The following is a 15549-nucleotide window of genomic DNA, read 5'->3' on the forward strand; positions in this document are numbered from 1 at the left end:
GCTAACATATAAATCCCAACAACGTTCAGATTGAGCGAAATACAACCAAAAGGTGCAAATAATATAGCAAAAACTGTCTCATCAGGCTTTTTTGTTGATTATTTATTTATATCTACCGAATAACTAGTAAATAGCTTTATTATAACGGATCCGGTGCACTAATTATTTTTCTTTTTTTAATTTTACACGTTTAGCATTATATACCATATAAGAACAATTGGCTCTCCTTATCCAATTAGCCTTAACTTTGGTTAGTTGTTTCTGGTTTATATAAATTTCCATTTTTACGGCCTCTTATTCCTTTTCAATTGGTTTTTTTTTACCTCTCTATGCCTTGTGACTGTTTTTTGGCTGGTTTAGAATGTCCACCGAGGAAGCAAAAGAATATCTAACCAAGACAAAAATAGAGGTAGGTCTTAATCTTTTTTTTAAAAGTGGTTTTTCCCTTTTTTTTATAATCAAAATCGTGTTTTTGTTATTTTTATAACTTCGGATTTAGGAATATTTAAGTGAGTTAGTCCGCCAACTTTGTTTAGAAAAGCCAAAGGACCCTTACAACTATATACTGAGTTATGTTAACAATAATAAATTAGAGTCGTTAAAAAAAGAGTACAACGTTTTTTTTAGCTACTTTAAGTGTGTTTCGCTGGTTTACTTTAATATAGCGATCCAGCGGCCTCAAAATTGTCTTCCTCTTCGTCTCCGAAGCATGACATATCCAGAGCCAGGAGGGGTGCTGTTAGTGGCACTGTCATGTCTGAAGATGAAGTATTCCTCCTGAAAAATCCATCTTTAATTAATAAATTATCCAACTTTTCCAGTCAGTAAACTTTAAAAGGATTGTAATACCAAAAGATTTTGAAACCAGGAATCGATTGAAAGAAGCTATCTCTACTAATTTTCTTTTCAGTCATTTGGATGAGGACGATAAAAGTATAACAACTGCGTTTTGTTCCATCTTTTTACTTACTGTTTATTATAATAATAAAGGTCAAATTTTTGACGCGATGGCCCCGTGTGAATTTAAAGACGGAGATTATATTATTAAGCAAGGTCCCTTGTTGCTTTAGAGCATTATTTTCTATGATGCTTTTTTTGTTTCAGAGGAATGTAAATATCAATTTTAAAAGAAATTTTTACATTTTAAGCTGACTTCATTATATAGCTTCTTTTGCTCACCTTCGACTTCACTTTTAGGAGAAGAAGGGAATAATTTTTACATTATGGAATCGGGGAGCGTCGATGTTTATGTTCAAAAAGGCTCTCACCCGCCTGCAAAAGTTTATTATCTGTTAATTATCGTTATGTACCTCTTTAACTTTAAAAAAGGTTTCTTCTATAGGAAAGAACGGCAGTTTTGGAGAGCTTGCTCTTATTTACGGCACCCCTCGAGCGGCCACCATCAAGGTATACTCGAATTTTTTTTCTCAAGTGTACGAGATTTTCTATGAAATACTCTTTTTCAGGCGAACGGCGATGTTAAGTGCTGGTCACTCGATCGCGACACGTACCGCCACGTGGTCATGGCCAATACGATCCGCAAGAGACAGATGTACAGCGACTTTTTAGAGAGAGTTCCAATTTTGGGTTGTTTTTTTTCCCAGTTGCCTTAGTTATTTCCGACCCGTCTTTCTTTTATAGAGCCGCTGGACCATTGGGAGCGGCTGACGGTGGCGGACGCTCTGGAGCAGGCTACTTTTCAAGACGGAGAGACGGTAGTGAAGCAGGGCGATAGAGGAGACGAATTCTATCTCATTATTGAGGTTTTTATTAATCGGTCGCCTTACAACTTAGTTTAATCTTTCCCGTTTCTTTTTCCTACAGGGGGAAGCGGTGGTGACACAAGATCTGGGCAACGGTCAGCCCCCCATAGTAGTTGGCCGGCTGGGGAGATCGCAGTACTTTGGCGAGATTGCCTTGATCACCAACAGACCGAGAGCAGCCACGGTGACCGCCGCAGGCCTTTTGAAATGCGTTAAACTTGATCGCGATCGCTTTGAAAGGGTTCTCGGTCCCTGCGAAGAACTGCTAAAGCGCAATATTCAAGCTTACAATAGTTACATTTCACTAAAAGTGTGATCTTTAAAATTAATTATGGAATAAAATAATTGAAAAATGTAAATATAAACTCGACCGCTTTTTTATTTTCTTGCCGAATTGCACGCCTGCGCCTTTAGACAAATTTATTAAAGTTGCTTGGAAATATAGCGTCTGTGGATCAAAAAAAAGCATTGTAATAAGTCAGGCATCTCGCTGGAAAAAATTGTAATTTTTGTTTGTCAAGCGGAGGTAATGCAACACTTGCATAATACTATATAAATTTTAAAATTTTTCTTTATTAATATATAAAGGAATAAGTATTGCAATATTAGAGAAGCCATAACACTAGTAATAATTCAAGTTTGGTAATCAAATGGAGCTTTCCTATATAAAAAAAATTAAAAATAATTTTCTTTTAAGAATTATAAAAAGAATTAAAGCAAATTAGTGTCTAAAGCACTAAATAATAGTAACCATAAAAGATTGGAACATTTTAAAAAATCTAACTAAAAATTGATAAAGTTCTATTAGGTTATGCTTAAAAGTATACTCTATTGGATCCATATCCTTTAACTTCCTCCTCCGCCTTACTATATTCCTCGGGAAACTTCTTAATTAATTCATCCAACTATTATAAAAAGGTAAAAACTAAGGATAATAGGAAAAAGAAAAAAAAGAAACAATTAATTTACGGTCATCTCCGTAAGGGGCTTTTCTTTTAGAAAATCTTGTAATTCCTGCTGAAGAGATTTTAATGTTGACTCTAAATTTTTAGTCAGTTCCTCCACAGCTTTGCGCTTATACAAATTGAACAAGAGAAAAACAGTGAGAAAAACAGTTTATAAGGCTAAAAAGTTTTACATTTTTGGTGTAGGTGGACATTATTTCAGAGTCTTCAACTTGAGGTATGGGAAAGATTAGTTTGGAAAAGTTTTTTTCGGTGAGGTCCACAACTTCTTTATGTCTAAAGCAAATAACCAGCTAAAATTGTGTTCATGGCCAAACTGTTACCTTATTAAATTTCTATACCGATCAAAGTTTATCTTACGAGAGTCGGAAAGAGAATTAACTCTAGAAATATATATATAATGGAATTATAAATAATTATTTATTATCTGTAGTTGTTTATAGTTGTTTTAATCTTGAGTTTTTTCTTTAAATGGGGGGAAATAATAGATTTTGAAAATTTCATTAACCTTTCTTTCCACTTTGAGTGCGTACTTCTAAGCTGGCCTACTAAGCCATGTTGACTTTTATCTAAATACTTGAGAAGAAAGCCAAAGTCAAAAGTTTTTCCAGTAACCTTAGAGGACATTACGCAGCAGTAAAGCGGAGATGCTATATTTCACTCAGTTTTGTATCGGTGAGGGTTTACTGTTAAAGACTTCGGGCTACCACAACTTTTCAAAAATTGTATCACGAGAGGTACAAGTTATTGTTAATCCGTAATTTATTTGAATAAACCTATTCAATTGTTTGTTTTTTTAAATATTATGAAACTAAGAAATATTAAGCTTTATTTAAAAATTTTCAATATTAGCAACTGACCTCACTTCCAACTGCATATTAGTTAGACGTCAGTTGTTACTCAGTGTAAATTCTAAGAATTCGAAACTTATTTCGTGGCCAAATATACTTTGAAGACGAAAAGACAGCCATTAGCTTTGTAACGAGCTTTTTATCTTTTCTAAATAGATTTATTTACTTAAGAGCTTATTAACAATAATTTTATAACGTACCCATGTTGTAAATATTTATAAAGTTTTAATCCGAATTATGTGTGGAACTGAGGTTTTTTACCAGTTATTATAAAAATTTAACCAAAACAACATGACAAAGTCATTTAGTCAAGTTTTAGATGTCAATATCCATTTTTAAGCTATTATTAAATCTTACGTATTTTAATTTTGTTGCTAATAAAATTTTGACCTAATTACTTCACGAAGTAGCCTTCATTTAATAAAAAAAGGAGTTTACTTAAATCTCTCACCAGTCCTTTACCGCTACCAGTAAATTTAAAGAGTTGGACCTTTTTACCTATTAGTTTTCTTAATTTGTCAGCTTCTACTCTATCTTTTCAAACCTAATTATCTGGGAGACACCATAATGAAGGTTTTTAAAAAATTGCTTAGAATTGTAAATTTTAAAAAAATCCTTTTATTATTATAGACGGATACAGATGAAAAACCGAGATATGGAGGTGCTTTATAAATATTATATTTAAAGCAGGCCCACCAACACTTTTGTCAGTGTAAATTTATTGTAGCCCAAAGTAAACGTAGTAAAACAAGTAAGAAAGAAAAAACTATAGTTATTGCCCACAGTATTATAAGTAAAATGAATGCGAGTGAAGAACACTACTTTCTAAGCTGTCTAAACCTAAACTACAGTAGATGTAGAGGTAAAAGCAGTTATAGAAACTGTAAGCTGCGGTACGACGGGAAGAGTATCCAAAGAATTAAAAGGTAGTTTTACTCCTATAAGAAAAAACGAAGGTAAAAAAGTAAAGTATTGTCCTGTCTTTATGTAAGTCTCAATACGATATGCTTTACTATTATAAATATTTAGCAAATAATAAAAAAAGTTTACATAGGCGAAGTAATATTTTTATAAATTCAAAAGTGTTAAAACATTTTGTGGAATTAATTAGATTATTATTTAAAGTTAGGCACTAAGAGAGGGTTGCACAGAATCAACGAGAAAAAGAACTAGAATAGAGAAATACGCAAAAAAACTTTCTCAAAGCCGTTTACACGCACATCATTGTTCCACCTTTCAAAGCTTTTGCGTGAAGCCTTTCCCCGTTCATCTTTTCTACTCTGAAACTTGTTATGATATTTGTGTGGTCGCGTGATATTTACTTTTACGTGAAGCTTATCTTTTCTGCTCTTCTTTGTTTTACAATTACGTAGTCGCTCATGTCGGTGGAATGCTCTTTTAGCACAACAGGTCCTAAAGTTTTTTTTCTCTCTCTATGTTTGTGGATAAAACAATATATTAAGAGCAAGTAGTCAGAGCTTTAAAAGGCCCTCACTTATCTTGGGAAGCAAAACTTCTTCTAGCTTCCCAAACTTTGGATAATTCTTTTTTTTTTATACCAAACAAGCTTCGTCTTTTACTAGAATGGTGCAGAAAACAGCTTCTATTTTTAAAAAACAATAAAAATAAAGCTATAGAAAGGTTTGACTCTTTACTATGTTTTATCCTAGAAGCTTTTAATCTAAATTTTTTTTTTACTTTAACAGTTCACTTCCCCATTGTAAAGCTCCTTATTGGGAGCTTTTCTATAAGTTATTAATTCAAAGTGGGGATGCCTTTATTAACAGCTGGCAGCTTAAAAATTCGCTTTTTGCTGCTTTTGAAAATCTATTTATTTGTACTTTGAGGGATAAATACAACTTTGAAGATAATGTAGAAAATGTTTTAAATGGCGCTTTAGCTTGCTTTCTTCTTTTGTATTTTGGTATGCACTGAAGTGGTAATTTAGTTAGCTTAAAAAATTATCAACTTTGTTAATTTTTTTTTTATTCTTCTTGTTAGGAAGCAATATTTTTCATATATTTGTTTAGTTGCCTGTTTTATATATAATGTTTATAACACCTCATCTTCTTTTCTTACTATGCCATTGTTAAAATTTTTTTTTACTTTACGAGCGTAATATACTATTCGCCAACTTGTGTTTTATATAATTCAAGTTTATAAAAATTTATCAATTTATTTAAATTTTTTTAGGAGAGAAACATATAAACAAACATAATTATCTATCTTCAAACCTTATTTCGAAATCTACTGTTTGGCCGCTTTTTGATAAGTACTCCGAATTTCTGCGGAACATTTCTTTTAACTGGATTCGAACTTTAAATAATTTTACTTCTCCGTTTTTTCAAAATTATCAGCATTTTTACTTCATATTCTCTTGTTGGAATTTTTTTTTACTGTTAAGTAGGAAAAATGCTAATCAGAAAAAAGTATATTTTATTTCTTTTTTACTTTTGGCTCAAATTTAACTTTAGTTTGCAGACTTTTAAAAATTTTTGTAGAATTCTTTTGGAAACGGTAATTTTATTGACAGAAAGAAATCATTCACTTTTAGACAAATCCAATTGGAACGATTTGGAGAAGAAATTAATTTTTAAGTTTATTGACGTTCTGGATAATTCCACTACCTCGATCATTTTTGAAGCTTCTCATCTCCACGAACTTTTTTCTACTTGCACTGCGGTTTATATCATTTTTTATTTTTAACTTTCTAAAATTTATTTAATTTTAAAACTTTTAATTTTTATAACTTATAATTTCTGTTTAATTTTAATTTAAAGTTATTAATCTTTAGAAGCGTTTTTTTTAATTTTTTGTTATAAAGGAAAAAAAACCTCTTAAAAGTTATATCAACTCCTTATTTACTGCACTGGAACGAATTATTCAAAATGATTACAATTCTGTTCGCTGGTTTACTTTTCTACTAAAAAATTATTATAAAAGGCTCCATGAAGAAAAGTGAGATTATAATTCATTATTATTTGATTGATTTTTTATTTTTAACTATTTTGTTGTGATTTATGAATTTGATTTAAAAATAATTTATATACTTAATTTTATTACTATTTAGAATTAAACTTAAATGTGATTTTATTTGTTTAATTTGCGTATGAAAACTTGAATTAAAGTAATTTATAAATAAAAGTGAAATTGAGAATAAGTTTTTTTAATTTTAATTATAAAAATATATAATAAGAATTTTTTTATTTTAAATTATATAAAAATTTACAGTTTTTAGTTTACAATGTTTAATTTAGTTTAATTTTGTACTATTTTTTAGTTTTTTTTAATTATTACTTTCTTAGTAGCAATCTTATAGGATTAAATTCCAATTAAAAGTTATTATTTTTAGTTAATTTATTATAAAATTTCTTAATTACTTTAAGATTTTACTTTTTAAGTAAATTATTATACAAGATTTTAGTCTTAACACTTTTTATATAACAACTTTTTTTTAATATAAAAGTTTTTACAAACTTTTTTCTTATATAACTGTTATTTTTTTATTAGTTGTATAAAAACTAAGAAAACCTTTACTTTAAACTTTGGGATTTTTTGTTATTATTAATTCTTTTACTATAACATTTTAGTTAATGTAAGAAACTTATATAATTTTTAATTGTTTTGTAAAAATTGAAAACTTTTTGGCAAGACCGCTAATTTATTATTAATTTTTGTTTTTTTTTCAATAATAATATTTAATTTTAATCATTTTAAATTAATTTTTAATTCACGTTTTGCATTCTTTGCACAGATATATTATCTTTTAATAATTGACATTCTAGATTTATTATTTAAAAATATTTAAAAGTTTTGTACGACAAAAATAAATTTAAACTTAAATTTATTGTTTTGTTAAACTTTTATTAAATTAATTAATTATTCAATTAATATTACAATGGTTTCTAATTAATCTTTAAAAAAATTTTTTAAACAACTTTTTTTTGCTAATTTTATTTTAATATTTACAATATAAATTTGGTTAGTAAATTTTATAAATTGTTTATTATATTAATAGTAAAACTAGTAAGATTTATATTTTAATTTATAATTTGTAAGTTGTGTTTAATTATAACATATACTTTGCAAGACTGCTTTCCCAAAAAAATTATTATAATTAGTACCTGCTAATAATCTTAATACCAATCTTTTCGCTTTAATAATTTTTTAATTTCTAATTGTAAATTATAATATTCAAGATAAAACTTGTACCATAACTTTTTGTAGTATAAATTTTAAAAATTTATTGTTCTACGAATTATTTAATTTTAAAGAAATTTAATTTATTATTTCTTTTTTTTTTATTAACTAAAGGCGCGGTTCTCTTTTTTTTTTATTTCCTTTATTTACTTTTTTTTATTTTCTATATTATTTTATAAAAGTTTTTAGGTTATTTTTTACTATAAATTATTTTTAATTTTTAAATTTTATTTTAATTTTTTGGTAATTGAATTAAAATTTTTTTTTACTGAAGAGTAATTTCTAATCTTTCCGGCTCTCAATTTAATTTCTTTTTAAAATTGTTCGACTTGCTGGAATTGAATTGTAATTTGTTTATTATTATTATTATTATTATTATTATTATTTGTATAGCAATTCTCAAGTTGGAAACTGAATTTAATAAAAACATTTACAAAAAGATTCTTATTGGTTTCAAGATATTTAGTGCACTGCTTGATATCTTTCAGTCTTTTTCGGTATTTATATTTTACTTTATTATTATATTTTATAAAACTTTTATATATTTTAAATTAAAGTAGAGAATTTTGTTAGATTAATGATTTCATTATTTTATAGTATAAAAGTTATTATTAATAAATCAACTTTTTAATTGATTTCTTATTGTTGTAAATAATATTTTTTTAATTCATTAATATTATTTAATATTTTATTAGTTATAAATTAATGAAGAAAAATTTTAATTTTTTTTTGAATTTTATTTTATATTGTTAACAAAAAGCTATTTTTATATATTCATATATATTTTTCAGTTATAAATAATATTTCTTATAGATATTAACATTTTATATCTTTATATTAATAATAACACATGATTTTATTTTAAAAATTTATAAATATTTTTTATGCTTCTCATTCTTTTTTTACGAAATAACTATTATTAAAAATTTTATATACTTTTTTATATTAAATCTTTTTATAATTTATAAGTTTTCATTATTATTATAATATTAATTAGTAGTAATTTAAGTAGTTTTAAAGAATGTATACTTCTCAGTTCTATTATATTTATAAATTCGATAGAATTAAATTTAAAATAATATTTTATAATTTCAGGGAAATTTTATAAATTTAATTAATTTATAATAAAAATCAATTTTTTTATCTATTTTTTAAATATATTATTAGTAGTAGTAAAAGTAACTTTAACGTATTTAAATTTCTCAGTTTCAATATTTTATATTAATAAGTTTATTTAAATCCAAAAATTATTAATTTTATTTTAAGGGGAACTTCTATAAGTTATTAATATTAAAAATATTTTTAATTATTTTTTGTATATAAAATTATAAATTAATAAATTTTTATTACAACTTTCTTATAAATTTTAATAATTGAAATTTTTAATTTCTTGTTTCACTTTTCAGTTGAATTTCTTTAAAAAATTTAAAAAAATTTTTTTTTAAAGTTTTTTATAATTTTGTAGACTAAATATATAATTTAATTTTCTTTTATATTTAATTTTAATTTTGGTTATTCGCTTTTCAATTCTGAAATTTTTTTTATAAAAATTAAAATTCTTAAATTTTCTTTGATTTATTTCTTTATTAAATTAAATTTTATTTTATTTTTCTAATTTTTGTAGAGTAAAATCTAATTTTACATTTTTAAAATCTTAAATTTCTATTATATTATTAATTCTTTAAAATAAATTTAAATTTTATAAAATTATTTTTTTTATAATTTTATTTTTATATGTAAATACTTATTTTTTTTTTAACTTTTTAAGTAAATTACACAGTTTCATTTATTGTCTTAAAAATTTTTTATTTCTTTATTAATTTTCAGAAAATATAATTTTTAATTATATAAATTATATATATATTTATTAATATTTGTTTAAAATTGTTATATTAATTAAAATTATGAAAGCTCAATTTCATTTTTATTTATTATAGTTTTGAGTAAAAGTCATATAAATTCTTATTGGATTCAAGAACGTTATAAAAAATTTGCTTTTATAATTCTTTTTTTCAATTTAAATTTATAATTATAATTTTTTTTACACAATTATTAATTTTTTTTTTCCATTTTAAAATATTTTATAAAATTTTTATTTACTTTTTTTTTGAAGGTAACTTTTTTAATTTTTCTTCAAATTTAATTGAATTTGTTTTATAATTATTTTCTTTCCTTCTATACTTATTATTACTTTAAGTTTGTACACTTTATTTTTTATTATCGTCCATTTGTTCTTGTTATAGTTGCTGTATATAAGTTTAATAATTTTTTTTTAAATTTTATAATAATTATAAATTTATAAAAAATTTATTAATCCACTTTAATCAAGTTTTAATTTAATTTATTTTTTAATATTTTTGTTTTTTTTGTAAATTACTTTTTATAACTTTTTCTTCTTTACTTATTCGTATTAAAAAATTAATTATTATTTTTTTAAATTAATTCAAGTCAATTTTTTTAATTTTATTTATTTTAATATATAATGTTATTTTTTTTTTCATTAGTTCTTATATATTTTACTTTAACTTTTTTATTTACTAGCAATAACTATAATTTATACGAAATTTGTTTGAACTTATTTTTTATAATTTTGAGAGTTTTATAAATATATTATAACTTCACTAAATTAATTTCTAAAAGTTTTTTTTTAAGCACAAGTAAATCATATTTATTAATATTTATTTTTTTGTGGTTATTTACATTTTTCTGATATTTATGAATCAATTTTTTTACTGAAATTTTTTTATGTGAACTTCAAATCATTTATTATTATGATTTGTAGATTTTGTTTGATAAAATTTATAATAATTTTATTTAACGTTTAGCGAATAATAAAGCAAACTTTTATTTAAAAGTTGTACTTCACTATATTTTTTGAAATATTTTTATCTTTATTTATTGTCTGAAGAATAATGAAAACTTTCATGTACTTTTTTTTGCTTCTTTTTACTTTAAAGTTGTATTTCATTATATTATTTGATATTGTTTTTTAATCTTTTTTTAATATATTGCGAAAAATAGTGAAAATTTATAAAATTTTTTGCTTCTGTTTACTAAAAGGTGTACAATCCGTCCTCTGAAGTTTGCGTCCCCAATAAACGGCGGAGGCTCCCCCACCGCGCAGATAATGAATCAAAAAAAAGCATTTTTTTCAGCGCCAACGAAATCCTTCATTGGCTCAAAAACTTATTCTCTGACATTGTGGCGTTTCTATATAAATTTAATACACAATTTCTATTGGATCCTCTCTATGATTGTTTGATTCGATTGGTTAACATTACGCATTTGTGCATTGGCGATTCGTTGGCCGCCTGCTGGGGGCTAATTTGGGGAGCTTCGCCGTTCGATTACGAGAAAAAGTTAACTTTTTTTGTAAACATGACTTTTAATAATTTTCTTACCTATTTTAATCAGCTCCTCTCGTATTGAATTTGGCGCGCTTTTAATCCAAACGTACAGTTCGTTGCGCAAAATGGACGACCTCGTGTCGGCCATGATTCCAGAACCTTCATTGGTTCCTGACGGTTTATGCCTTTCTCCTTTTCTCCTTTCTCAGTATGTTTTATAATTATTATTGTTATCCACTAAATATAAATAAGGAAATATTTATAAAGTAATTGTTTTTATATACACTCAAGATAATGAAACTGTATTGTTGAGTAGAAATCACTGTAAATAATGATTATAAAATATTAAAGAATATTATATTTCGTTACTAAATTTTATTTTATAACTAAATGTAATGAAAATACTAAAAACAATGAATAAATGCTTTAAAGCACACATTAAATAAATATATTATATTTATTTTTATATAAAAAATACAAACTTGTTAATGAAAAAAAGTTGTAAAAGGATAATAACTTTTTCATAATATCCATAAAAATAAATATCATTAATAATAAATAAGTATTACCTTTAAATATAGATCAACACCAGCTAATAAATATTTATATCGTTGTTACTGCAATACTCTAGCTATGGAACTTGCGTATCTTGCCTGAACCCCGCCCAGGCCCACGCGCTTTGGGACTTTTTTAACAATAAATTTAGTGACTATAATAACGGATCTGCTCTTCTTTTATGTGTGCTCTTCTCAACATTTGTTCTGTCACTTCCTTTATCGGGTACTACGAATTATTATTATTATTATATTATTATTATAAATATCATTATTTTTAAGGCTCTGTTTCTTTATATTTTTCTTTATCTGAAAAACTTCTTTCGTGCTTATACGAAAACTGCTGGAAGAAAGTTCAGGAAGAGAATAGCTCTCACGTGCTTTTGCTGGCCTTCTATTCTGTTTTTGAATTAGAACTGGCGTGTGCCATGTGCCTCGGTTGAGTACTCTTTAGCTATTGGCTGCTTTTGGGGAGTTGTGTTTTTATTGGGTGCTGGAATTTAGGTGTTTTGTCTTTGCAAAGCGAAGTTTACTGCGCAGTAAAGGAATATGTTATATCGCGCCTTGAAAAACTGCAACGGGGCTTCAGTGAAAGTACTGATTTTGATATCAACGCGCAGGAAACCTTTTTATTGGTGAAATTCAAATGATATCAATTTTTATTGGATATTATTTCAAGTTATTTTTTAAAAAAGATACTTTTCTTGCTTCAACGCGTTCGCTCTGAAGAGCACAATTTTATTACTGAAGCTCGTAAAAATAACAATGAAAACACTGAAACTATAAAGTATCATCATTATTTACATTAATATTGATGTCATTATTTTTTTAATATTTTCAGAAATTCTATTGATAATGAATGTCGAATGCTATTCACCATTTTTTCTTCCTTTCTAAAGCGTGTTGTTGCTAAAGTCCTTAAAAATATTGAAAAAAGTATGTAAGACGTCTACTCATTGGTTATTCTTTTTGGGGTCGTTTGGTTGCTGTTGATTGACCCATTTCTTTTGCTAAAACAATTACTACATTAAAGCTTGATTTTTTGATTGGATGAGGAAACAATATTTTTTTGTAGGTTTGGCAGGTTGTTTGGATAGCGCGGATTGGCTGCTTGCCAGTTTTGACGTGAGCAAAGCTTATCTCTCCCTCAGCAGCAGTTTAAACTTCTTCATTCTTTTTATTGATTCATGCTTATTTTAACTACAGCCGGACACACGACCCTTGCTTTCTATATTTGGCGCCTTTGCTGCGCTTATCTTCCCTCCTTTGGGCGCTGCTTTGAGCCAACGGGCTCTGGAAAGATCAATAGGGGTCCGGCGAGAGCACTCTGCAGGTGCATGCTTCGCGCACTTTCCCTTGCAAGCCGCCACGCATGCACCGGGGAACCACATCTAGCAGCTTTGCACAAGTTTTCAGTGAAAGTTTTTTGCGAGCATGTGGACCATCCACGTGGGTTTTCTTATATCAATTGCAACTTCCTATTGACTACCTTTTTCTCGATTGCCTTTTTGGCACGCAGAATGTGCATTTATAGTTCGGCATGTGCTCAAGTTCTTTCGTCATAATTTATTGACTTGTTTGCATCAAGTTACTAAGAGGTATTGTGTTGCATAAAATATTGTGAATTTTTCTAATTAAAAATAATTGCTAGTGAAAAACTTCTTTTGGGTATGCCTTCAGCCAACTACCAAGAAAAGGTTTCACTCTATTACGTCCAGTCGAAGTTATATAAATTTACGAACTTAGCGCTTGAAAAAAAAAATTATGTGGAAACGTTTAGTAGAATTGTTGAGCTCCGACGACTATTTAAAAGGTTTTTCTACTATATTTATTATATTTTCAAAACTTTTTAAGCATATTAAAATTTTTTTTAATAGTTAAAGTAAAGCAGGAGAAACTAGAGAAAACGATGCCTGTCATTAGTGCTCTAATGGACGCATTTGATTTAGTGAACTCGGCTCAGCCCTTCACGGGCACATGTTCGGACCGCCTATTGGCTTACTCAATTGTAAATACTGCTTCTTTATTTTCTGGGGGGTATTTGGTTGTTAATATCCCGTGTAAGTATTGGTCTCCAACCCGCAGTTTGCAAAACACGTGAATTTCACAATAAGTTGTGTGTTGTCACTTGGTTCTTTTGTTCGACCACTCACATTGTCATTCACATTCATACAGGCGCTTCAGTGTATATTACTGTCCTACCTGCACATTAACTCCGTGTCCACTAAACCCGAAGCGTATATTACTATTGGCCAGCTTATTCCCCAAAATTCATTATTTTTCATGCCATTTAAGGGGTATACTTCTGAAGAAAACGCGATTACTAACGACCAAACTTGTTCCCTCCACTCTTCAGCGCCACAAGCAGTTGGCCGTTTCACTATTTTTCTTTTACAAAAACCAGCACATTGTTGTGCCTCTAGATGAAGGCTCTTTCGTTAACATAATCTTTTTTCCTTTGTTTTTTTAATAAATTTTTTGCAGGAGAGCGGCGGCAAGTAAGTGGCTGGCTCGTTGCTCTTGCTAACGTACGAAATATAATAATGTGGTTGCAACTATTCCATTCATTATATTACAACTGCTTAGTCCAACAATTTGGTTCCGGAGCTTCTCAACGTCTTCATTGGTGTATTTACAAGTAGTTTATCGCACTATAGTAACCTTGAGCGTCTTTCGCTTCTCTTTTCGGTACAGTAATAGTAATGAACTTCATTATTTTCCTAAGTATACTTTACATATGAGGTGATCCGACAGCTGCATGGCTTTCTAAAGAAAACGTGTAGTGATGCCCATTACAGCGTTATTCAGAACAGACTCATCCATTATCTGGAGCTCTGTATTATATATATCCCTGAATATTTGTCTCGTAACCCGACGTACCTTTCCGTGGAAAATGACGACAACTTGCATTTTATGGGGCTGTGCGTCGTTTTCGCGAAAACGCTATACCACTCCCAAAATTCTCCTTTCCTAAAAAATAAATACAGCTACATGATTAAGGAGTTACTCAAAAAGCTGACACCTTCCAACGCAGATGTACTCGAAAACATTGCATCGGCGCGATTTTGTATGTACTTGCAGTTTGTTAAAGCAGCCAGCCAGTGCGTGACGCTCTCTGTATACCGCCCCTATTTCTTCCACGTTTTTTCTTTGGTGCTGTGGTTGGTTACTCTGGTTAAAAAAGGAACATCAGTCACTAATAGTATGAAGCGTGTTATTAATTTGCTGGGCAAGTCGTTTAGGTTGCTGACGCTTTCGTTCAACTCTTGCGTTCTCTTTTATCTTTTCATAGAAATTTGTTCTCTGTGGAGCCCCTCGCTGTATTTGATGCGGTAATAGCTGGTTTGCTTCACGAAATGCAGTGCAGTCTGTCTCGCTCGGACTATCGCCGACTGGGCTCTACCTTCTATGCTTTACAAGTGCTTTGTGCGTTTTTAAGTGGTTGGTGATTTTGTTCAATTGGTATTGTGAGTTTTTAGACCACCAATAATTTACGGTATACCCGAATGCTATAACTGATTAGTTGCAAAGCAGATTGTTCGGATCAGAAACGGCGTTATTTTGTAAAAAAATTCTATGCCGAGTTTTTTCAAGGCCCCTTGCAAGCACTACAACGCTTTTCCTACGAACTTGGTTCAGAGGCGGAACATGTGGATAATTTACCACTTATAAAAGAAGCGCTGGAAACGCTTTTAGCTTTACTTTCTATTGCAACTTCTGAACTTACAATGCCTGTACCACATATAAAGACTACTTTATTTTTCTTTCTGTTAATGACTATGTACAACGTGGTAGGATGTTACCATCGTTTTGCACAGTCTTTTGTATATCCCCTCTCCCGAACTGTGCAGGAAGCTTGACAGCCTTTA

At 28.2% G+C, this 15549-nt stretch overlaps 3 protein-coding genes and 2 long non-coding RNA genes across 5 annotated transcripts; 4 read left to right on the top strand and 1 right to left on the bottom strand.

Annotated features, from left to right (window-relative positions):
- The first annotated feature begins 314 nt into the window (after nt 1-314).
- LOC135121015 (cAMP-dependent protein kinase type I regulatory subunit-like) lies at nt 315-2079 on the top strand. The gene is made up of 10 exons (XM_064045329.1): nt 315-409; nt 500-609; nt 666-768; nt 822-933; nt 991-1053; nt 1198-1280; nt 1330-1407; nt 1467-1587; nt 1642-1763; nt 1825-2079. Exons 1-10 carry the CDS (start codon nt 362-364, stop codon nt 2077-2079), a joined length of 1095 nt encoding a protein of 364 aa, XP_063901399.1. The 5' UTR covers nt 315-361.
- Nucleotides 2080-2347: 268 nt separating this feature from the next.
- On the bottom strand, nt 2348-3355 carry LOC135121024 (uncharacterized). Its single transcript, XM_064045334.1, has 6 exons — nt 3237-3355; nt 3070-3111; nt 2902-3004; nt 2733-2837; nt 2591-2668; nt 2348-2424 (listed from the first exon to the last, which is right to left on the bottom strand). Exons 1-6 carry the CDS (start codon nt 3353-3355, stop codon nt 2410-2412), a joined length of 462 nt encoding a protein of 153 aa, XP_063901404.1. The 3' UTR covers nt 2348-2409.
- A 7500-nt stretch (nt 3356-10855) lies between these two features.
- On the top strand, nt 10856-11887 carry LOC135121042 (uncharacterized). The gene is made up of 3 exons (XR_010278832.1): nt 10856-11138; nt 11194-11334; nt 11758-11887. It is a non-coding gene; the product is annotated as an uncharacterized LOC135121042 (long non-coding RNA).
- A 112-nt stretch (nt 11888-11999) lies between these two features.
- Nucleotides 12000-12427, top strand: LOC135121043 (uncharacterized). Its single transcript, XR_010278833.1, has 3 exons — nt 12000-12118; nt 12185-12315; nt 12376-12427. It is a non-coding gene; the product is annotated as an uncharacterized LOC135121043 (long non-coding RNA).
- LOC135121025 (uncharacterized) lies at nt 12426-15540 on the top strand. The gene is made up of 14 exons (XM_064045335.1): nt 12426-12467; nt 12522-12616; nt 12756-12836; nt 12887-13129; nt 13200-13278; nt 13332-13377; nt 13427-13493; nt 13558-13688; nt 13856-13917; nt 13976-14117; nt 14165-14178; nt 14479-14922; nt 14973-15121; nt 15275-15540. Exons 2-14 carry the CDS (start codon nt 12547-12549, stop codon nt 15538-15540), a joined length of 1794 nt encoding a protein of 597 aa, XP_063901405.1. The 5' UTR covers nt 12426-12467; nt 12522-12546.
- The last annotated feature ends 9 nt before the right edge of the window (nt 15541-15549 follow it).

Source organism: Zophobas morio, unplaced genomic scaffold (genome assembly GCF_036711695.1).
Source record: "Zophobas morio isolate AGI-343-1 ecotype UQ-CSIRO unplaced genomic scaffold, CSIRO_AGI_Zmor_V1 ptg000478l, whole genome shotgun sequence".
Lineage (NCBI taxonomy): Eukaryota > Metazoa > Arthropoda > Insecta > Coleoptera > Tenebrionidae > Zophobas > Zophobas morio.

Excerpts from the sequence above, each read along its gene's own strand:
- LOC135121015 (XM_064045329.1), top strand. The coding sequence starts at position 362 with ATGTCCACCGAGGAAGCAAAAGAATATCTAACCAAGACAAAAATAGAG. Across the intron at positions 410-499 it reads TAACCAAGACAAAAATAGAG|GAATATTTAAGTGAGTTAGT; the intron begins GTAGGTCTTAAT and ends CTTCGGATTTAG. Across the intron at positions 1,054-1,197 it reads AGATTATATTATTAAGCAAG|GAGAAGAAGGGAATAATTTT; the intron begins GTCCCTTGTTGC and ends CTTCACTTTTAG.
- LOC135121024 (XM_064045334.1), bottom strand. The coding sequence starts at position 3,355 with ATGTCCTCTAAGGTTACTGGAAAAACTTTTGACTTTGGCTTTCTTCTC. Across the intron at positions 3,005-3,069 it reads CGTAAGATAAACTTTGATCG|ACATAAAGAAGTTGTGGACC; the intron begins GTATAGAAATTT and ends TATTTGCTTTAG. Across the intron at positions 2,838-2,901 it reads TGTCCACCTACACCAAAAAT|CGCAAAGCTGTGGAGGAACT; the intron begins GTAAAACTTTTT and ends AATTTGTATAAG.
- LOC135121025 (XM_064045335.1), top strand. The coding sequence starts at position 12,547 with ATGCTATTCACCATTTTTTCTTCCTTTCTAAAGCGTGTTGTTGCTAAA. Across the intron at positions 13,918-13,975 it reads GTGTCCACTAAACCCGAAGC|GGGTATACTTCTGAAGAAAA; the intron begins GTATATTACTAT and ends ATGCCATTTAAG. Across the intron at positions 15,122-15,274 it reads GCTTTGTGCGTTTTTAAGTG|GCCCCTTGCAAGCACTACAA; the intron begins GTTGGTGATTTT and ends AGTTTTTTCAAG.